A 21795-nucleotide genomic window follows, 5' to 3' on the forward strand; every position below is an offset into this window, starting at 1 on the left:
TTTGGTCAAATTGTCTAACTCTTTTCTTGGACGATCGATTTTCTCCTGGTCACTACCTTAGCCGCATTCCTCACATACATCGCGGTTAATCATGGAATGTTTCTAACTTTAGATTACAATACATAATACCTTAAGGTCGTTATGAAACTGGTTAAAAAGTGTCTGTGTTACTGTAATATTGTTATGTACAGCATCAACCTTCTTGTGTAGCCTTTACGGCTTATTTACTTATATGACGCCAAACCTCGTACCTATTAGTTGTAATTTTACGTAGACTTCTAGCTTTACATTTATTGTAGATAGTCTTATTATTGTCACGTTAGTCATACTTCCAAAGGTTCAAATTTAAAGCTCGTTTTCTAAATTGTTATTATTCCCTCTGATGTTGTTGCTGTTATTATATATTAGTCTGACACGTGTGTGATGGATTTGAGCTGCACATAAAGGGGAGTCCCCCGACATGGTTGGTAGGTAGGCACAGGTGGCAGAATGCACAGGGCCTTTCGAGGAAGCGGCACAAATACCAACGATGTTAAACCAGACAATATCGTTAAGTTTTGATGATATTAAACAACGACACTTATTTTGAAAGTGCTTTAGTTAAGGATCTAACACAGGTATGTACTGCGTCGGATTCTATTGTTATAGGTGCACAATTTTCGGTCTAGCAATGTTGCAAGAAAGCCTAAATAACTTCAGTGCAAATACTGTTTTGTAGGTACAGTTATTCATTATCTTAATTTGCTTATTAACGTGAAAGCGTTGCTCGGTCGTTGTTTCGATTTTTTGAACTTGATTGAACACCAATTTGTGGAGATTTTTAATTGTAAAAAATCGCACCGAGCGTGATTCTTAATCGGCATATTTCATTGGAAAGGTTGTTGCACCTCACTCATTCCCATTTACATTTATTGTTATTATTATTATTATTATTATTATTATTATTACTATACCTCAATTAAGTATATGATCATGTTAGATATTAATATGCGTAAGTACGAAACATTGTTACAAACTCGTGTGTGTTGCTTTAAATAAAATTACATTTACAGTAAAATTACCGTAGAGTTACTTACATCCGGCGTTTTTGATTTTTGGAGTAAACTGTTCGTCCGATAAAGTCCACGAAAAAGAACCCTTCATTTTTCTACATATTTTTGCTATTCCATCATCATCCGGGTCATTTAAAGGCCAGAAAGTCGTATTTTTTAAATGAGACACCCTGTAGATTTTTATGGCTTTAAATTATACTGAAGGAATCATTTACTGGTAGCTTCTGGGATTTGCTCAGATGCTTCACGACTTGTTGAAAATAAGGAACTTCGGTGGGTACCGAGAGCGGTCATATCGTCCTAAGAGGAATTTCTGAGGAATTTGGATGTGTAAAAACTCATCAGCGATCTACCCCTTTCGACTCCCCTCCTCAGACCCAAAGGGTCCCTCCCTGATCTTAAAGGAAACTGCGGTTTTCCTTATTCCCATACTAGGGCCTCTATTTGTGCCATCGCAAATGCAAACAAAACCCCAAATTAAACTAAACGATAATTCATCCTGCCATTCTGGCATTTACATTGCATGTTTTCTGTACCTTCAAATAAGTTATGAATCTAATTTATGAAATAATCGATTGCTCCCAAACTGGAGCCCTTACGGCAGTGGTTGACACGCGACAGTTTACTGCACTCGCCGAGTCCCTATCTGGTTCCTGCAATGGCAAGAAGTTTCGAGGAAAAACTGCGGATATTACTGGACAAACTTAAGGCAAGCAAAACATTTCTTTTTATGGTAAACGATGACATAAAATTCTTCTAGGAAACAGATGCTACTTTGTCGGTGTGCATAGTTCTTTTGCAGCAGTATTTAAGGCAGGAACAGGTCAAAGACACTACTTCGGTGAGTCGAAATCAAATCATGTAAATGGCTGAAATATAGAATGTCTTAACAATCTCTTCCTATGACATTTCGATATGCCACAATGTTTTTTCGTTTATATTAAATTAAGCACTTTATATAACTGTATCAATTGCAATTCGAGTCTATGTGTAGAAGAACGATACTGGTTACGCGCTTAAAGTTCTTTCACCATGTCAGGCGGAACCCGAGCCGCGTTTTTCGCGTAAAAAATACGTTTGTTTCTTCACCCACCACCCATAATGGTGCACATATAAAGTCCCATCAGAGCTCTTTGGGAGCACACTACACCAGGTTCTCTTCTAGTGTGCTTTAGTCTTCATAACACAACTCTAAAATGAAAACTCTGGTAAGTACATTTTTTTATAACTTATAATTTTGGAGCAGAATTTGCGGCTTCTTTTATCTCCCAGCGACGCATAATCTTACTTTGGCTCTAGATTGCTTTCTTCGCCCTTGTGGCTCTTGCCTTCGCTTACCCCGGCGGCGGACACGGCGGTGACTATGCCACCCCCATCATCCACGGTCACCCAGTAGTTACCAAAGTATTCGAAGGTCCCGGACTTGGCTACTTCCACAACTATGCTCCCAAAATCGATGGACCCCTCGTCACCAGAGGTTTCGGACCCCACATTTACGGCCATGGACATGGACATTAGGACCCCAGGCGCGTCGAAACAGTCACAGAGTGTTGTAGTTATTTTTAAATCATTTTACTTGTTGTGATGATCTTAGGTTTAATAAATTATTATTTTTTTATTACTTTTTTGTCTCTTTTGATGGCCCGAAGTACTTGTGTAACTAGTCGCAGTTTGCCGACTTCTGGTGGCTTTTTCAGCTGGTAAAGAGGTTTACGACAGCGCTTCATTAGGTGGCAGTTTTTTGTATAAAATGTGCTTTATCTGAAAATGTCCTTTAAAGAGACTTTAGTGAGCTTCGCTCTACTTCTGTTCTTCCCACATTTGGTATTGAATATTACCCACTTTTTTTTTATTTCATATGAATTTTTACAGATGTCGACATTCAGGTTTACAATACTACGATTTTTTTTCATTTTAAAGTGTTTTAATTTGTATTTTTACATTTCAATCCCTCCAAAAAGCGGCAAGAGCTCTTTAGTTTTCAGATAATCATGGCCCCAGACACCTGTTACCACCTGTCAAACTGCGACCCATGTTGCCAAATGTTCTAAGTTGTTTTTCGCTCGTTTTTTTGTGATGTTATTATTGTCTGAATTGTTCTTAAATGTGATGACATATTTTTTTTTAAATGTGCTCGTAAAAAATAGCATCATAAACTCAGATAGCTGGAAAAATGAAAATAATAACTGGGAAAAATGAAGCCTAAAAAATTTAGATACATTATCCAAAAATGCCCTCAGTAAAGTGACTGCACGTGCATCTAATTTCAATAATCGACCTCAGCTAATCAGCAGCTTTTGAACACACGTAAAACAGAGTTGCGAATGGCAACGAGGTTTCGTTCTTTTGTTTTCCGATATGTAGTTATGGCTATGTATTCTGTCAAAGTGTGACCATGTTGCCAAATTACGAGAATCATAAGCAAATTTAAGTAAATTTTTAACTAAATGGATAACACATTTTTTCTACCATAAGTTTTAAAAAGAATACATAAGAACGCTTATGCCAATAATATCGCATGAAATATTTTCCATCTTTTAGTAGTTCTATCTACGACAGTTTGTAAATTCTCCTGGGTTATTTAAATATTTTTACAGGTATATTCTACGGGAAAAATTATTAAAATTAGAGCACTCAAAACCATGCGTTTTGACCAGATTGCGGCCAACATGGCTTCCTCATCCCAATTTCTTTCGGTTGCCTTTCGAGTCGAAATTAAGCTTTAAATGCATAATTTCACACTTAACGACTTCCAATTCGACTGAATAAATCCTTTGTTAAATTTCAATTACCTTTTTTGCATTTTACTCATAATTTAGCATTTAGAGATGCTGTTACTAAATGGCTATATATTATGACACGCTTGATCCGAGTCTCTGCTGAATGATTTGCCATATAATTTGTACTCTGACTTGGTTGGAGTCTAAATACATGTAGTTAAGACAGAGGAAAATCTGCAACTTTTGCCGGATAACGAAACAGCACCAAATTACTATAATTAGGCAGCAAAGGAATTACGACTACCATTAAAAGATTACGAAATGGATATTTAACCGACACAAGAATAATTAGTTCAATGATTTTATTACTGACCGTAACGAGTCGCACACAAAGCACTTAGAGTTTTTACCATCGACCCTCTTATTTGGACCACAATAATCAGAATAAAAATCAAAAGCAGTGTGCATTTTGTGTGAAATTCTTCTCAATTTAAGCAACACTTTGATTCGAGCAATTGTGATTAACTAGATTGTACAATAACCCATTTCGGCCTGTCGACTCGCCAGATCTAAAGCCCATTTACTTTTCACTCGAGGCCGGCTTATAGGTTAGATTATAGGATTGTCGTGTATATACGTTTGTTTTTTAGTACAATCTAATTTCGTAATTTCGAAATCGCAAACACAGCCGAAGGAGTCAGAATTAGAGTAATGTAGCGTGTACAGAAGTAAGGCGTGTGGGAGGGTTTTGCAACAAAATTAGTTTATTTAAAAAAATACAGTCCATTTGACTAGAATAAACTATAAAACAGCTAAAAATTAAAGCTAACTTCAATAATAAATTACGAATGTTTAACAGTCCTACCTATTTATGATAAGGGGCTTCTAATTGCTGCGAAGGCCTGAAGCCTTCCTCTCCCTGCCAGCTCCCGTGTTGGGGCAAATGGTACGGGATTTGAAGGTCTGTCTGTCCAGGCTGAATCACAGTACTTTGGTCGTAATTTAACACTCCTGGTTCCCCCTCTAAGGGCAGCTGACCCTGAGGAATGTCTTGATACTCCTGAATCGCCTGAAGCTGCTGTTGGTACTGATGAGGCAATTGCTGTTCTTGTCTCAAAAACTGCTGCTGATGTTCATGGGGTAAAGCCTGTTGAGGCACGAAACCATGGGCGGGATGATCAAATGGCAACGCTTGCGGTTGCGACAGTACATGCTGGTGAGGAATGAAAGTGGGTTGTGGAATAACAGGCAACGCTCCAGCCAAGGGCAGATAGTTTCTAGTTCCATGGTATTCTACTGAGAATGCTGGGTGAGGGAGGATTGGGGTTGGTGCCACTGGTGCAGGTGCTAATGGCAGAGGTGCAGCTACAGGAATTGGAGAAGGAACTACTGGAGCTACGTGAATATGAGGAGGAGCTACTGGTGCTACATGAATCGGAGGAGGAGCTACTGCATGGAGATGATGTACATGCGGGGCTTGTTTTAGAACAGGAGTGAGGAAGCGAGATCCAAGCGGTAGGACTCCAAGATTTGGCCTGGTGACTTCAAAAAGGACCGGGGATGGCCTCAATGCTTCCACTGGATGAATGTGATCCACATGAGTGAACGTATCGTAATGCCCTCCTAAATGTGACTTTTTAATCTTGAAAAAAAATTGAATGAAGGCTCCTTACCGTGAGGAATACTAATTTGATGCACCTGATCCAGATGCGCCCCCACAGGAACCGCAGGCTGTAAATGCACATGTCCAGGCCTTAAATGCAAATGATCCACATGGGGTACCAGATTATTGTGAATCACATCCACGTGGTTTTCGGGCTTCACCACCTCAACCACGGGCTTCACTGGGGTGTCAATGGGCTTCCAGCCTCCAGGCGCTTTTAAACTGAAGTGAACCTTCGGCTTGGTGTATCTATGGACACCAGATAGACCCTTTTTTCTAAATTAAGAAGATCCCTACCTATATCCTCCGAGCAGCGAAGGCTTAACAGCCACAGGTCTCACTACCGAAGGGCGGTACCCCACTATCGAGGGTTTAACGACTACGCGTTTGACATAGGAAGCAGAATTGCCTGTGCACTTATTTAGGGCCGCGCATATAGTCCTCTTGTCTTGGACGTTAGTGCTAAAATCTTGGTCTGGGTCCTGTAGAGGGTCTAGCGACAGATCTGCTGCAGCAGCCGAAAGGGTCAAAGCCAGTATTAGCTGGAAATCACGCGTGGAATTAGGCCTGTCCTGATGGGCTGTGGCGAACTTACTAGATGATAATCCATGGCGAAGAATTTTCAAGTCGGGGTTCACTAAAAGAGACACTGTCACAATAGCACCATCACCTACACCACTCGAGCGCGGACAAAGTCGAAAAACTCACTTTCTTTTTGTTTTTATACGAAAGTATTTGGCGAAGACGAGGGTAGATTTTTAATTAGGCTTAAAACATAATCTAAATCTATTAATATTAATGCGTATGCGAGGTGCGAGTCTGCACTTGAAGAAAGTTCTTACCGATTTTGGGTGGATTTTTTACTTGGCAAAAATGGTCGCACAGGGAGTCATGCATGTCTGGGGTTAAATCTAATTTCTAATTTTGCCATGGCTCTTTTCAAGCCATAAGCGGGTCGTTGCGCCTTAACACCCCTGCGGTTTTCCTGGGTAGTCTGGGCAGTCAAGTTTTACATGGTTCCACAGTGAAATGCCTCTATCTCCTTCATCAAACGCCGTGACTTTTTTAAGAAACAGAAGGAAAGGGAAAGTTATCGCGTATTCACGACCAGATATTTCCCGGGCCGTTAGTGGCGCTCTACTTATTGCATCACTATAACAATTCTCGGTTTCTCTGGGTCAGATTACTCTTTTAGTACTCCTGCAATGTAAATATGTTACACCGAATAATGTCAACATTTCTATTAAATAATAAGCGGGCAAAATCGATAACTTCTCACAGCAATTTCCTTATACGCCTCGAAGTCGCTCGTTCTGCAATATTAATTACATAAATCCGTCAAGTATTGAAACACCTTATTCGGACGATTATGTGCTAATTGGCCCCCATAATAATCATTGATCCTCTATTATAGCGAAGCTTCTTTAATCAAGTGGAAATTGATGGGGTTTTAATTAAAATCGTTCCAGAATGGAACGGTTTGCGTGTGTGTTGCCAAACGGTTAAATCCGCGTTGTTTAATGCTCCAATGCCGATTGGCGTTTTAAAATTTTAATTAAAGGCAAAACTGCATCGACTCAACGAGTAAAATTTCGGAGACTTCGTACAGCAAATATCCGAAAATTCCTTCCTGGGAGCTGTTTCTCAGATTAGCAGACACACCACGAACCTTCAAAACGTATCGATCCAAGCAGTCCATCTGCGATTTCTTCCCACAATCCTTCTTTTTGGATGGATAGGAAATGACCCTTTACGACCCGTTACCTTTATCCCTTTGAAGTTCGCTATAAGAGCGCCCAAATTTTCTTTGCCTCGTAATCGTGGAATTTCCGCCACTGTGTGTCATTTTCGATATCAAAAATCCGCTTTAGCTCGCTTTTTACCCCATAAATTTTGCCTCTGATGTGCCACTGGCAAGTATGCTTTAACGGGATTTTATACAGGGAAATTGAAGCTCGAAAATTGCTTGATGTCCAACCACGCGAAAGCAGTGGCCTCAGCACCACGGAAAGTTGTGCATTTTTTAAAATTAAACCACCGTAGGCTTCATACTTTTTATCAGTTTTGGCATCCCAGGTCACGTCCGGTGCACCACAGAACTTTAGATGTGATTTGTAAAGGAAACTTTCTATTCGCAAAAAAATTGGTCCTTAAAAGTAGCTCGGTAATTTTATAAATTAAATTTTAGGTCTAATTTTGGCCTGTTTTTATCCCTTTTTCAATCTGTGGCTGGTGCACCACTTGGTCCACTCTGGATCTTTTGATTAACAATGTTCAAAAATTCATCTCCTTCCGAAGAGAGCGCCAAAAAATCGGTAGCACTGCTGGACGGACTTTTTGAGACGGCCTTTCCCTGTCTTTATCTCTTCTTAAATATTTTTTTTTAGTGTAATTTAGGTCAAGCGGAGATTGTTTGCTTCAAAAGACATTTGACGTGTTTTTTTTTTAAATTTAAGTAAACCTAATGATGCAGTGACGCTCATTTTTACCTTTGATGTGACTTTCAAAATCAATTTAATATAGTTTGAACCAGAAAATTAACAATTTCAGTTTAATGGGTAAAAAGTTTTGGCTTAAATTTAAGCTATAGTGGAAGAAGTAAAAGTCTATTATATAGATACAAATACCTTCTCGCATAATTTCGTATGTCGCAAGTAGTTAAATTAAAGCTTTAACTTAGAAGATTATATATATATACTTTATATTAATTAAGAATCACATTATGTCACTTCTAAAAATTGCAAACCATAATCATTAGCATTTAGTAGGGGAGACTTGCCGATGCGGCCCCCTACCTCTGAGGGCCCATGGTATAAATTCTGTAAAACGTATAGTTTGTAGCATTCGTCTAAATGTTTGAAACACACTCAGGCATATTCTTGGAGTATCATAAAAAGGTATCTGTAGTTCCATATGTTGCGCTAGAAAACTGCTGCAGGTTCACAGAAGACCATGGTATGCTTAAAAATATTTCTTCCCAAAATCGGTATCCCAAAAGGATTATTTTGATTTTCGTCATATCATCATTCAGAGTCCTTCAAAAAAACACCTACCAGCTCTCAAAAGTGGAACACCCTGTATACTTTCTGATTTAAATCAGATCAGTTAACAAGTTATTTATTTTTGAACTTGCAATGCAATTTCGAATATCGGGGCTTTCGAAAATCCTGTATTATTCTTTAACCAATTACAAGATGTGGGAAAACAGGCAAAGGTCCCGATCACCAACTTCGACATTCTGAGGCCCCAATTTCGAAACGATTTTGTTTCTTCTCTGCACGAACCAGGAGCGCTACTCTTCAATTTGTGGATGGGTGATGGGGCGGATCAATTGGTGATATCACAACATGGGGAAATTCATGAAAATATTCTCTAAGTTTTTGCCCTATGAGGAACTAAGGATCCTTAGGCACGCAGGCTTATAATCGTGAAGTCACTGATCTCAGAGAGAAGCATTGGAAAAGTTACTAAGAGCAACAAGAAGTCAAACGACAAAGAAGAGCTATAAAACAAGCAAAAAGTTAATTATTGAAAATTTCTTACGTTGACCATCATTGGCACGTATGTTCTCATAATGGACCCCTGGCAATTGTTTCGAATGCCCATAAATAAAAAAGAAAAAAACAACTTTATCAAAAAAAATTAAACTGCAAAAATTTGCTTTATGAAACAAATAATGTATAAGCGCAAGAGCGACATCATTGATGAAGGAATAACGACATGATTAAGTCTTAACGGGGCTACTACACCACCCCACGAGGTCTCCTCTAGTTATTTTTAAGTATCTCGAGGTACTACATGGTACTATGAAATGCTAGACCAATAACAACGATGTCTCAAATCAAAAACAAAGGAATTAGGACATGACAGTTTTAAGTGATTCGCTTTGGGTAGAAGTACGAATCCTTTGCTGCCAAGTGGTTTGCGGTTTTTGCCATTATATTGGCACAAGTGGCTACATAAGTAGATACAAATTCGCGTTTAAGCATTTTTGTATCAAAACCTCAAAATCATTTCTTGCATTGCAAAAATGAGTTTAAAACAATATACCAAAGTAGGATTTTTTTGAGTTTTATAACCTCTTCTTCTATCTAGTAGATTTGGCAGATAGGAGAGAGACGATCCTTCCGAGGAAGGGACTTGGAGTGATGGCGACTCTTAGATTGCTAGCCTCAAGAAAAATGCTTATATGACATTTTGGATGATTCCATTTGAATTTTGACAAGATATCGCAGTGGTTCTAGACTACTGGTACTACATAAAGGATCACATTTAAAACTAAAATATTTGGGTAGAAAGTAGTGACTAGGAAAGAAACGCTAAGAACTTTGCCCAAAAAGAACCACAACTATGCCTAAAACCCAAAACCAACCATCACCATTCTTGAAAATCAAAACATTCCTTGCGGCCAGTATCTCGCTTCTTCATGTAGGCATATTTTAACCGGAAATTAATATCACACATCACTGAACTCATCTCATTACCTTACGCAGTGCGACCGCCTCTGTAAAGCTGTTATCTAATGCAAGCCTGAGAACATAAACCCAATCATCTAACGGCATGTTCTTCGCCTACCTACTAAATAATTCAACAAAACGGAGCATTAAAATCGCAATTACCCATACCTACGACAACTCATTTGCTAATTATAACTATATGAGTAAGTTTGCAATTAGCATGCATGAGCAGCAAGAAGTACGTGAGTCTTCACTTTGCCTTTTTGCTACCGGCAATAAATCAGCATGAAGAAAGAAGAAAGTAACGATGCATTTCGAGCAATGTCAACACTTGCGTGTGATCGTATTGGAATCTGAATGATGTTCAATATATGAGCAATGATGACACCCGATGTTAGAACGCAATTGTCATGGATTTTCTACCCAAATGCCTTTCTTCTCGCCAGATTTGAGCCCGTGTAACCATAATTGTTACAAGGAGACGTTCTGATGCAAACGTTCAACCCACTGCAACCGCACTAATAATATAATAAAATTTGCGAAACTCTTCAAGAATTGCCCAAACTGATAAAAACCACGTTTTGTTAATAATTTTATTGAATGTGCTCGATTTACATACACTGGGGACAAAAAAAGGGGTTAAAAGAGTTCAGCCTGTGACTAACGAGACTTTCAAGAGAACAATATTCCTAACGTATACCTATACAGGGAGGAGCAGTCTCGAGCCGCGTCCAAATCTCCATCGCCCGTACTAAGCTATTCCCTATAAAATAAGTCTCACCCTGTATTTATGAAACAAAACAATAGTCAATCCTTTAATATAGAACAAATCGGATTTTAAACGCCGGAAACCAATGATGCGTTACGGTCAGATTCGTTTTTACGTAAGTGGCTCGGCCACTTTCGCGAAAATACCTTTTATAAAGTGTCGCAAATGTTAAAAAAAACACTATTCTTTCTCCATCGAAAATCAGGCAAAAGACTGTGACATTATTGCACGGCACCTGCCAGTCTGACTCCAGAACCTCTTGGGACCGCACACGGATTCCCACACGGCCCTCCTGACAATAATGCAATAATATGACAAATTTGACACATTCCATTGGGTTTCTGGTGCTGGTGGTGGCAGTGATTAGTGCCGATATTAAATTGGACGAGAATGTGATTGATGTGAAAAAATATAGTGATAATGATGTGTTTGAAGAGGATGACACCGGCCTGCAGGCCAGGGATAAAAGGACTATTGGGACGCTTTTAAGTGGGGTGGCTGATTTGTTCGGGTAAGTATCTCTCATCTGCCGCACAGCAAAGTCAAATATTAATCTTAATACAATATTATGCGACACAGACGAAAACTAAAATTCACAGGAAACATGCAATGCAGCAATTGCCTCAATACCCTGCTTTGTTAGTTGCGTCGAAACAATGCACCTGTTATCTAACCGCATCAAATCTGCACTTTTTAACACTTCAACGATCTTCAAAGGATACATCTAATCGCTTCCGCAATACTCATTGCATACGAAACAGCAAATTCCCAATCAAATCTCGAACCCTTCAGGTATGACCTCAACAGAAGACCAGCAGTGCATGAACTGACCCCAGTAGCATATCCCTCCTCAGTGGTCAACTCCTTCCCCCTCGACCCTAATAGTCAAGTCGAGCAAGTGTTGGCCAGGCAGGTGGCAGCCCCTGCGCGCCCTCCTGCTGCAGCTCCTGCCCCTGCTCCGGCTCCAGCTCCAGCTCCTGCAGCTCCCCCAGTCGCTCCGTCCACCCTAACAGCTGGAGTTAGAAGAGCCTTCCAACTGGGTGTGAACTGGAGTAACCAAAGGCAGCAACTAGGAGGTAACATTTTAAAGCTTGTACGAGGATTTGGGGTGTAATGGGGCATGTTGTAGCGCCCTCGGGCCCCCCCGCCCCAGCTCCAGCTCCAGCCCCTGTGGCGCCTCCTGCTCCTCCCCCAGCTGCAGCTGCGGCGCCTCCAGTTGCAGGAGTGAGGCGAGCCTATTCGGTTGGGGTGAATTGGCAAAATCTAAGGCAGACTTTGGGAAACACACCTGGAGCCCCCGCTCCTGCAGCTCCAGCCCCAGCTCCTCCTGTACAAGGCGTCAGGCGATCTTATCAGCTGGGTCTGGACTTCACCAATCAGCGTCAGCAGTTAGGTATGACACTTATAGATATGTTCGGGTTGGAGTTTTTTATAGAAATCTGCAGTGCTCTCTGATCTGTTGGCGTTAATAACTTTTTATAGGGTAATATTGAATGAAAGGAATGCCCATAGGGATGGTGCGCAAGATCACATCAACCAACAACTCATCACACCAAAAAAAAAACACAATTCCTTGTTAACTTATTTTAAACACTTCGTAGCATTATTTATTAATTAGTAATCTAAGTTAAGTAAGAATGTAAGTATGTGCGTTTTAAAAGTACAAGCGAACTAATTTAATCGACGTTTCATTTATCGAAATTCCCCTAAATATACTGAAACGAAACTAATACTACGGACTTACTTACATATTTACTAGATGAAGACAAGATGGAAGGGCAAAACCTTCCGTCAACAGTCTTCGACAACGACTTTACGTTACGTACCTGTCCTCCAGGATTAGCCCCAGGACAGGCACCGCCACCCCCGCCGGCGGCGGCACCACCTCGAGCAGCGCCACCTGCAAGACCACCCCCACCACGTCCTGCCGCCCCTCCTAGGCCACCACCTAGGGCTCCTCCCAGGGCGGCGCCCCCGGCTCGACCTGCAGCTCCCCCACGACCGGCGCGGCCCCGTCCTGGAGTCAGGGCTAACTTGGAACTATCCCCCCAGCACCCTTCCGTAGTTGAACGCATTTATTTTCACAAAGACCTAGCTCCACAGCCCCTCAACATCGTCCTTCCCAAAAAGATCGAAGCCGCGAATATAATTCCAGTAGTACCAGCCCAGGAGGAAGAGGAGGAGGAAGGAGAAGAAGACAGCGAGGAAGAACAGCAGAGTCCAAAACGTGAAGAAAAAGAGGAAAAAGATGAGGAAGAAACTGATGAAAACGAGGAAAATGATAGTGACAATGAGACGGACAATGAGACGGACAACGAGACGAATAATGAGACAGATAATGAGGCGGATAATGAATCAGATAACGATTCGGATAATGAGTCGAATGACGAGGCCGACGAAGAGGAGGAGGACAGTGAGGAAAGCAAACAAGCTCCAAGGGAAATTCCTAGAGGTTTTACAAAGTCGGAGCTTAAATCCCAGAGTAAACCTATCAATAAACAAGGGCTGCAGACCGCAAACACCAAAGAGCAAATCTACATTTCGAAGAAAGAGTACCGCAAAGATGGACCTCAAAAGTAAGTAGCTGGTACGGTTTTACCACACACTGTTCTAGAGAGTTCTAGAAGGTTGGCAGATATCTATTACGTGTACCGGATGAGTCAGTTTATACTTCGATGGAAAAATGCCTCTATTAGGCCCGATCGTACAAGCAACGCTTAAGCTATACCGAATTTTCACTTTAGCTCACTTGAGTCCTCCCATAAAAATAACGTTGCTGTCACAAATGAAGTCAATTTGACAGCAGTAGATTCCTTATGGAAGCTTTTGACTTGAACTAACCCAGTAATACTAGAAGTGAAGTATTGTAACTTTGACAGTCAAAAGCAACCATCAGTGAAACTGTTTCTCTCAATTGGCGATTCATACAGCTGTCATTACTTTCAACTGTAGAGATTCCCATCACAGCCGCCTCAAGACCCTGCTGGACGTATCGCGGAACTACGTTCATATAAAATCGCTTCGAAACGCACGACCGCCGACTGTCAGACGTCGTTCATTCGATTAATATTCGACATGCATTCTATATGTCTGTAAAGGAAGATGGAAGATGGATCTTTGTGTATAGACATGTATTTGTATAGACTGCAGTCACTATCTAGCAGCCAAGTATGCGGTATAGAGTAAAATAATATAGTAGATACTAATGATTGAAGTACTAAAAAAGTGATCAATAATCTCATTATGACAATTTTCTGATTTGTGGTTTAGCGCAGAAATACTTGACTAAAATGGGAAAGTTAAACTAAATTTTTCTGGAAAGTTTACATTTAGATCGCCAATTTTAACAATGAGTGGCATAAGCGATGGAGATAATAATACACAGATTTTGTGCATAAAATAAAATTGACTGGTAATTTACTGGATAAATACAGCGACGAGTAACATATTTTTCCATGGTTTAAAATAAAGCAGAAATGTTCAGTGATTTAGTGGTCAAACATTCGGGCAAGCAAAATATATTTTATTGACCGGACAATGAAAACCCTAAATTAAAAAAACATCTCCCGAATTTAAATTAAAACTGTCAGCTTAGTTTTTAACTCCGAACTGAGTAAATTTCGCGGTATTTGTGGTAGGCCAAAATGAGAATTAAAAGATCGGTTTTTGGGAGTTTTTTAATAATCTGAATTTAGCAATTTTAAGAATCATCTTCCGGATAAATGTTTGACATCCTGAAATTATTAACGAAGCGATTGTCCACTCATGTTCACATGAATATTTTTTTATTAAAACGACATTTTTTATCATCGGTCATTCAAATTCTTGACCCTTATAACCGCGACGCCCTGTATATCAAAGTTTATAATCACCATAACTAAATAAAAAACGATTCAACCGCAACTGCAGTTTTCACGATCACCGGAGAATACAACATGAATTAAAGGTAATTTATATTTGAAGGTCTCATATTTTTGTTTGTTTTGAAAAGTTTAAAAAATCTTAATCTGGACCACAACTGCAATTATTCCCATATCGCTCCATACCAAAGAGACTGTCAAAACGCTCTTTACGTAACGATACCTACTGCGTGATGTCACCTTACAGCACGATATTTATTATATGGAATCTAGCGATCGCATATGATAAATATGATATCTGCCAACCCTATGCACTCTAGTAAAAGTGCTGCAATTTTCAACGCTTCAATGGAGATTCGGTAATAAGGCAGACTGTAACGAGTGTTTTGACCCAAAAACACAAGCACAAGCGGCTATGATTGCAGGAATTGGCTCTCGTAAATCTATTACGTTAATACTGACGATTTTTGTTTCAGGTTTCGCATAGAATTTCCTGACTATTCTCAAGAGACTAGGCAGGAAGAGAAACGAGACATTCCGCCAGCTAAACTGAACGAAATCAAGGCATTCACGGCATACAGCACTCAAGCGCCGAAAGTACCCATTCCGAGCCCCCTCACAGTGCTACAAATAATTTCTAAGGACGTGCCAAAGCAGATAAACAAATTAGAACAAATTCAATTAGAAACTCATCACAGAGCTGTAAGAAGTGTTAATAGCAGTTCTACCCCAGAACCTACCCCAGCAGCAACCACGCAAACTGCCACCCCCGAAAGCACCCTCAAAGTTGCCCCTCAGAACGCAGACTCACTTGCCAAAATCAAGGCAGCAAAATTCATCAACAATCAACTGGTCAACTATTACAATAATAAGTTTCATAATGATGCTGTGGTGGCCAAAGAATCAGTGAAAAATCCTCAACTCCTCAAAGAACCTTATTACAATGTTGAGCCTGAGGCTGCGGAAGGACCCTTCCAAGTTTCCTACAACGAAGAGTTCGGGCTCCCTGCTGATACCAAACTAAACCAACCCGAAACATCCGCCACCAGCTATGTGCAACGCAAACATCAAAACATCCTAAATGATCTGGTTGAGCATTTCCAGGATCGTGAAAGATATTTGAAAGGCCAACAGGCCCAAACCAATGCAGAAATCAAGAAGGATGATGTCGGTTTCTATCATGCGAAAGTTCTGGATGGCATTGCGAAAAATTTCGAGGATACGGCTTATCACTTACGAAACAGACAACACAAGCTGGACCAGGAACACAATAAAATTCTCCAAGCTCTACGGGAAATTTCTAGCCAGAAAGATAAGGCTCGGCAAGGGCAAGATGAAGTGAAGGCGGAAGTTAACAGAATCAAGGAGAAAATTGAGTCAAAACAATCGCAGCCGGTGAACGGAGAGATTGAAGTTAACACTAAGAAACTTGAGGATGTCGAACTAACCCCTGCAAGTATTGTTAGTACATCGGGAAATTCTGAAGACACCCACATTGATGACAAAATTAAAGTGGGTAATGAAGATATTGTAGGGCACAACGATGAGTATCTGGAAGACATTCATGGAGGCGAAAAGTTGAATGCCAAACTAACAGAAGCTCTAGACAAAAACCTGCACGAAGACAAGCCATCATTTGATTCGGACTTCTTCTTTAAACCTAGAGATTTTGTCAAAGAAATTGAAAAGTTAGTCTATCCAGAACCTTTGGAAGAAATCCAGTTTCACGAACATTTAGACGATATCACTGAAAAACTCGATGATAAAGGGGTCGAAAGTACTACTGTCGATAATAATCAAGAGCCCGAAAAAATCTCTGAAGAGCCTGAAGAGGGCCATAACCACGAAGATGACATTGAAGAGGCCGATGAGGAAGAGAGTAAGAAGGAAAATAAAAAAGAAGAACCGGAGGAACTTAGTGAGAAAGAACATGTTTCCAGTGAAGACGCAGGAGAAGACCCGACAGAAAAAGCAGATGAGGAAGAACAAGATGATAAGGACGAAGAACTCAAGGAACCTAAGACGGAAAAACCATTTGTAGCTTTTGAAAGTGATGAACCTAAGGAGGAAGTTAAGGAAGAGCAATTTAAAGAAGAACACCATGAGAAGGAAAATAATGAGGACGATTATGATAAAGAAGAAAACAGTGAAGAAGAATCAAAGGAAGAGGAGGCCACTCAAGAACCAAAAGAAGAAGAGGTTAAAGAGGAAGAATTAAAAGAAGAAGAGCATAAGGAAGCAGCACCTAAGGAAGAAGAATTAAATGAAGAAAATCTTAAGGACAAAAAATTCGACGAATTTGAGGCAAAAAAGTCTGAAGAAGACAAAACATTTGAATTTCAATTTGGAACGTTTGATAGCGAAAAACCAGATTATTCCACGTCTCTTGAGGAATTGATATTTGGAAAATCTCAAAAAAATTTGGAAACACCTGAAGTAACAACGTTTTTCGAAACAAGCCAAAATAATGAAGAAGAAACCGAAGACAAACCAGAGACGGAAGATGATGAACAAAAGGAAGAGACCGAAAAACCAGAGGTAACAACTTACTTTCAAACAGATAATAATAGTGGACAAGAACAGGCAGAAGATGAAGAGGATCATAAAGAAGAAACTGTAAAGCCAGATATAACGACGTTCTTTGAAAAAATTGAAGCCAAAGAAGAACCAGAAGAAGAAACGTCCACCAAAGATAAAGAAGAAGAGCCAGAAGAAGAAACATCAACCAAATATAAAGAAGAAGAGCCAGAAGAAGAAACAACCACCAAAGATAAAGAAGAAGAGCCAGAAGAAGAAACAACCACCAAAGATAAAGAAGAAGAGCCAGAAGATGAAACGTCCACCAAAGATAAAGAAGAACCAGAAGAAGAAACGTCCACCAAAGATAAAGAAGAACCAGAAGAAGAAACATCCACCAAAGACAAAGATGAACCAGAAGATGAAACGTTCACCAAAGATACAGAAAAAGAGCCAGAAGAAGAAACGTCCACCAAAGATAATGAAGAACAAGAGGTGGAAGAGGAGGAAGAAGAAAGGGAGGAGTCGACGAAGGAAAAATCCTTTGAAGCTCCAAGTGAGGTTCCGTTTACTGCATTTGCTGATAATTCAGAGCAAACTGAGAGCAGCCAAAAAGGGAAAAGTGAACTGGAAGACAGGGAAGAATCAACAGACGATAAAGAAACACTTGAAAAAGAAAACCCAGAAGAGAATTCTGACGAAGAAGAAGCGAATGAGCAAATTAAGTCAGACGAAAACAAATCCACAGAAAAAGCTGAAGAAGAAATTATTAAAGATAAAACTGCCGAAGGTTCCACAGAACCCTATCAAGAACAAGAAGAGAGTGAGGAAGCGGAAGATGAAGAAGTTCAATCTGAAGAAAATCAATCGGAAATAAAACCTGAAGCGCAATCTGATGATAAAAATAATGAGGAGCAAAGCGAGGAGGAATCTAAAGTAGAAAACGGAAATAAAAAATTAGAACAGGAAGAAGCCGCTTTAAGACAAGCGCAAGAGGAAGAAGAGCAACGTAAAAAAGAAGAAAACGAAAAAGCCCTTAGAGAGTACATCATTGATCACTTTGACGTTGATATAATCGATGGGGTCCCAGTGCCCAAGGGCGTCAAAGACACTCCTCGTTATAAAGAAATAGTGGAAAGTGTTAATAGCCCTTATGAAGAAAAAGATTTCTTTAATAACGGATATGATTACGGAAAAAATGCTGAAGACTTTTTAATAAGGCTTTTCGATGATAACGTAAAAAAGTTGGATAAGGTAGGGAATGCTATTGAAGAGGAAGGGGAGGAAGAGGCAGCTGAAGAAGAATCTAAAAAAAACGTTGCCAAGGCCGAGGAAACGCCTTGTGTTGAGGATGATGAGGATGAACCAGAGGATGAAGAAGATGTTGAAGAGAAAAAACCAATTGCGGCAAAGCTTACATATCCCCATGAACAGAAATTTGAAGAAATTTATACGGATTTCCGCAATAAACTCTCAAATCCGAATACCCAAGATAGTAATAAACTTGAAGTGATCCACCCCTACCTCCACAGTGGAGGTTTCAAGCAAGGAGGTGTAGAAATTCTGGAAAACAATGAAAAAGTCGTAACAGTGCCTTATGATTATGATTACGGCAGCAGTGAAAAAAAGCTAGTGATAGGAGTTACCCCCGCTCCTCCTCCAGCTAGAGTAAAAAGAAGTCTTCTGAACAGGTTAGTAAAGAGACAACTGGAGGAGGATGATGACTGGACTTACCAGCCGGAGAGCTATGATCCTAGTTTCAATTACAATTATGAAGTGGCTCGACCTAGAGGAGGAGAAGAAGTGAAAATACTGAGGAAGAAGGATGAGCCTTTGGGTCCTAAAGCTGTGGTGTTTGAAAACGAAAGTGGTAGACAAAAGACTTACATTAGAGTAAAGCAGAAGGAACAAGAAATGTATGGCTAGGGGGGGATTATAAAAGTTTTGTGGGTTTGGGTTAAAGTCAAAATTTACTTTGGTGCCCACTGGAACTCGAACTGAGAAAAACCAAATTTAGCCATGATAATAAGGTTGTTTTTCCAGGAAAATGATATATTTATGTTGGTATAAGCCATACCAATATAAACATTCTTTCTTTTAGTAAGTATTCATAATGACTATCGTTATGACAAACATAAAGTATACGTACCACAAGGTATTATTCATGGCGATTGCCAATAATTACTAAGCGCCCGCTTTACGCTATAATAATTACTGAAATTATGTTTAAGTGTTGTTATGTAGTTTTTAGTATGAAACTTCGTATTACCGTTGTTAATTTTGTTGTTTTTTTTTTACTATTTAATAGGTATGTTATTTTTCATAGTTTTGAATGGCGATGGAGCAACCGATCCCCTGCATACAACGTCTGTGCTAAAGTTTATCAAAACCAAATTTATGGTCGAAATGCGATTTGCCTTGCACTTCAATTTTATTGGGATTTGTTCATTTATTTGCGTTTATTTGGAGTATAAAAATACTCCTTAACTAATGTGGTTGTGCAAATCTACGCAATAATTGTGAAGCTTACTGTTCTATGCTATACGCAGCAATTAAGTTTGCCAATAAACCATTTTTAATAAAATCAATTAACAAATATATCGCCGTTTTAATAGTTAAGACATTCTATATCTTCGATCCAATGCATTTGCTTAAGGTGTAAATTTTAGGGCACAAGATCCGTAGGCGTGCAAGTCGGTAGTGAAATGCAGAATAAAGAAACATTTGTCGATGCATCAATCGAGCAATTGGACCGAAGCTATCAGAGAAAGTAAGTTTACAGTGGGGTTAATTTAAAGCTACTTTAAATTTCTTCTCTTTCAGCATAAAAGATATTTTTGGGAGGTTGAGGAATGAGCTGGAGGACTTGCACAAGCATATTGAAAAACAAAAAATGGATTTATAAGCTTATTATTGTCTAAAAACGTTTATAAAGTTTGATTATACAAAAAGGCACTGCCATTCATGCTATGACAGACTTAAAGCAAAAAACTTATATAAAACGCATTACTTGTAAAGCAACGTCCTCATAAACACTCACACATATAGTCCTACGGCTACTTAAAGTTGGCGGTCAAATACGAGTTGACATAATCATAAACCACCAACATAATGGCACCCCCAGGGCCCAGCCTCATAACCTTAGGTACAAGTCCCTTATATAGGGCCAAATATCTATCAGAAAAATATGAACCCCACAAATATTTATCACTTTACTAACAAAAGCACTTACCCTTCCTCCTTGTATACAATGGATAAACTCTTAAAAGTGCCTTTGTATTTAATTTCTCCAGGTATTGGTTGCGGCCCTTGTATCCGCGATTTGGCAACATCAAAAGGTATGTTTAGACATGAAGCTAAAGTGCCAGATACAAACCCTATAGAGACTTTCCTTAAGAATTCTTGAATTTCATCCTATGGAATTCCAAACCCAAGTTTACTCACAGGTGTTTGCTTAAGAACAAAACTTGCATTGCTTATAAAGCATAATGTTAATGTAAGCACAGAAAAATTAGTCTCAAAACATGGTATGACGATTGTTAGATTCACAGTTAGTAATGTGTGGTCATGTCCCTTGAAATATGAATTTTTACCTTACACTCAGGCAACCACCCTTTAACTGAATGGTAAAACCCAAAATAAACCATATTGAAAAGACCATTCCTCCAAATAGTGGCGCTAACTCCTTTAAATAAACCCTGAGGGCCAAAGCCATGTTTTGAGACAATATTTTTAGTTACAATCCTAGATAAAAAAATTTAAAGCTTGCAGGGAATGTTGTTCCACTTCGAAGTCTTACCAAGTGCTTGGCAATTCCTTGCCCACCGCCTTGTTTGCTTGCAAAGTAACTTTCACCACTTCAAATGGATTCACCAGAATGGCCTCAGTTACACCAGCCCCAAAGCCAGCCAGAGAAAATGTCTGAGAATGATGAATTTCATTGAAAATAAGGGGTTTTATAAATTGGAAGGCATTGCATATTTAGGTTGGGAGAAATAACTACAGATACTAACCACAGGTGTGGGGGCTGGTGCTCCAAACAAAAATAATTGTTTGTATTGTTCAAAAGTGAAAAACTAAAACAAAAAGTCAATTTTTTTCATTTGGAAAAACATTATAATGGTGCTATTACTTTACAAGCTCTTTTAGGAGTCTCAGCCAAAATAGGTGGTACAATTCCTTTCCAATAAGACGTCATGCCTTCTTGCTTGTACATTTTTCTGAGACAGTCAAACACCCCCGAGTAGTGTTTCGGATCATCCCTATTTACCACTCTGCCAGTCTGTATTTGCAGGCGGGTTTTGATCAGGTCTAAGGGATGCATTATACATACTTCAACAAATCCTTGTGGGCAAAATTTCATATAAATACTCTAGGAAACTTTATTATAACTTTGAGTTACCCGCAGAACCCCCTGAGCCAATCTGAATGGCTGCTTCTTTGAGCAGCTTTTGAATGTCTGACATTGTGTTAATTAGCACTTTCTAAAGGGTGAGAGAATACTAGAATATTTTTTTAATTATTCTTATATTTAAACAAACTAATCTTACAATGATAAGGTGAGAATTACATTTCTGAGTTTATTAACAATTAAAATTTAAATCCGAAACTCAAACATTCTTAACCTTCAAACAAGTAAAAAACAAGTTCGTGTCGTCCTTCTTACACTCGACACAAAAAGTGGGATAGGCACATACTCAGTTTATTAGCATTTTAAATTAATTACCACGTTGACGTAGCGCAATTCTAACCTCAAA

At 39.4% G+C, this 21795-nt stretch overlaps 3 protein-coding genes and 1 long non-coding RNA gene across 4 annotated transcripts; 2 read left to right on the forward strand and 2 right to left on the reverse strand.

The window, feature by feature from the left end:
* Positions 1-1546: 1546 nt before the first annotated feature.
* LOC136413231 (uncharacterized) lies at positions 1547-19994 on the forward strand. Its single transcript, XR_010752463.1, has 3 exons — positions 1547-1893; positions 19708-19808; positions 19862-19994. It is a non-coding gene; the product is annotated as an uncharacterized lncRNA (long non-coding RNA).
* Positions 4522-6366, reverse strand: LOC136413228 (uncharacterized). The gene is made up of 4 exons (XM_066396637.1): positions 6031-6366; positions 5733-5977; positions 5446-5684; positions 4522-5395 (listed from the first exon to the last, which is right to left on the reverse strand). The coding sequence occupies exons 1-4, from the start codon at positions 6043-6045 to the stop codon at positions 4638-4640; spliced, it is 1257 nt and encodes a 418-aa protein (XP_066252734.1). The 5' UTR covers positions 6046-6366; the 3' UTR covers positions 4522-4637.
* Positions 10613-19614, forward strand: LOC136413174 (FK506-binding protein 5-like). Its single transcript, XM_066396569.1, has 5 exons — positions 10613-11172; positions 11454-11737; positions 11791-12054; positions 12499-13237; positions 14998-19614. The coding sequence occupies exons 1-5, from the start codon at positions 10973-10975 to the stop codon at positions 18962-18964; spliced, it is 5454 nt and encodes a 1817-aa protein (XP_066252666.1). The 5' UTR covers positions 10613-10972; the 3' UTR covers positions 18965-19614.
* On the reverse strand, positions 19933-21675 carry LOC136413230 (mitochondrial 2-oxodicarboxylate carrier). The gene is made up of 7 exons (XM_066396639.1): positions 21441-21675; positions 21171-21382; positions 21052-21114; positions 20838-20959; positions 20632-20782; positions 20271-20452; positions 19933-20212 (listed from the first exon to the last, which is right to left on the reverse strand). The coding sequence occupies exons 1-7, from the start codon at positions 21502-21504 to the stop codon at positions 20095-20097; spliced, it is 912 nt and encodes a 303-aa protein (XP_066252736.1). The 5' UTR covers positions 21505-21675; the 3' UTR covers positions 19933-20094.
* Positions 21676-21795: the final 120 nt, after the last annotated feature.

The sequence above is a fragment of the Euwallacea similis genome, chromosome 13 (genome assembly GCF_039881205.1).
Source record: "Euwallacea similis isolate ESF13 chromosome 13, ESF131.1, whole genome shotgun sequence".
Classification (NCBI taxonomy): Eukaryota; Metazoa; Arthropoda; class Insecta; order Coleoptera; family Curculionidae; genus Euwallacea; species Euwallacea similis.

Excerpts from the sequence above, each read along its gene's own strand:
- LOC136413228 (XM_066396637.1), bottom strand. Across the intron at positions 5,685-5,732 it reads TCGCTGCTCGGAGGATATAG|ATACACCAAGCCGAAGGTTC; the intron begins GTAGGGATCTTC and ends TGGTGTCCATAG. Across the intron at positions 5,396-5,445 it reads TCAAATTAGTATTCCTCACG|GAGGGCATTACGATACGTTC; the intron begins GTAAGGAGCCTT and ends AGTCACATTTAG.
- LOC136413174 (XM_066396569.1), top strand. The coding sequence starts at position 10,973 with ATGACAAATTTGACACATTCCATTGGGTTTCTGGTGCTGGTGGTGGCA. Across the intron at positions 11,738-11,790 it reads CCAAAGGCAGCAACTAGGAG|CGCCCTCGGGCCCCCCCGCC; the intron begins GTAACATTTTAA and ends GGCATGTTGTAG. Across the intron at positions 13,238-14,997 it reads CGCAAAGATGGACCTCAAAA|GTTTCGCATAGAATTTCCTG; the intron begins GTAAGTAGCTGG and ends TTTTTGTTTCAG.
- LOC136413230 (XM_066396639.1), bottom strand. The coding sequence starts at position 21,504 with ATGTCAGACATTCAAAAGCTGCTCAAAGAAGCAGCCATTCAGATTGGC. Across the intron at positions 21,383-21,440 it reads TGGCTCAGGGGGTTCTGCGG|GATTTGTTGAAGTATGTATA; the intron begins GTAACTCAAAGT and ends TTTGCCCACAAG. Across the intron at positions 20,960-21,051 it reads CACCAGCCCCCACACCTGTG|ACATTTTCTCTGGCTGGCTT; the intron begins GTTAGTATCTGT and ends CATCATTCTCAG.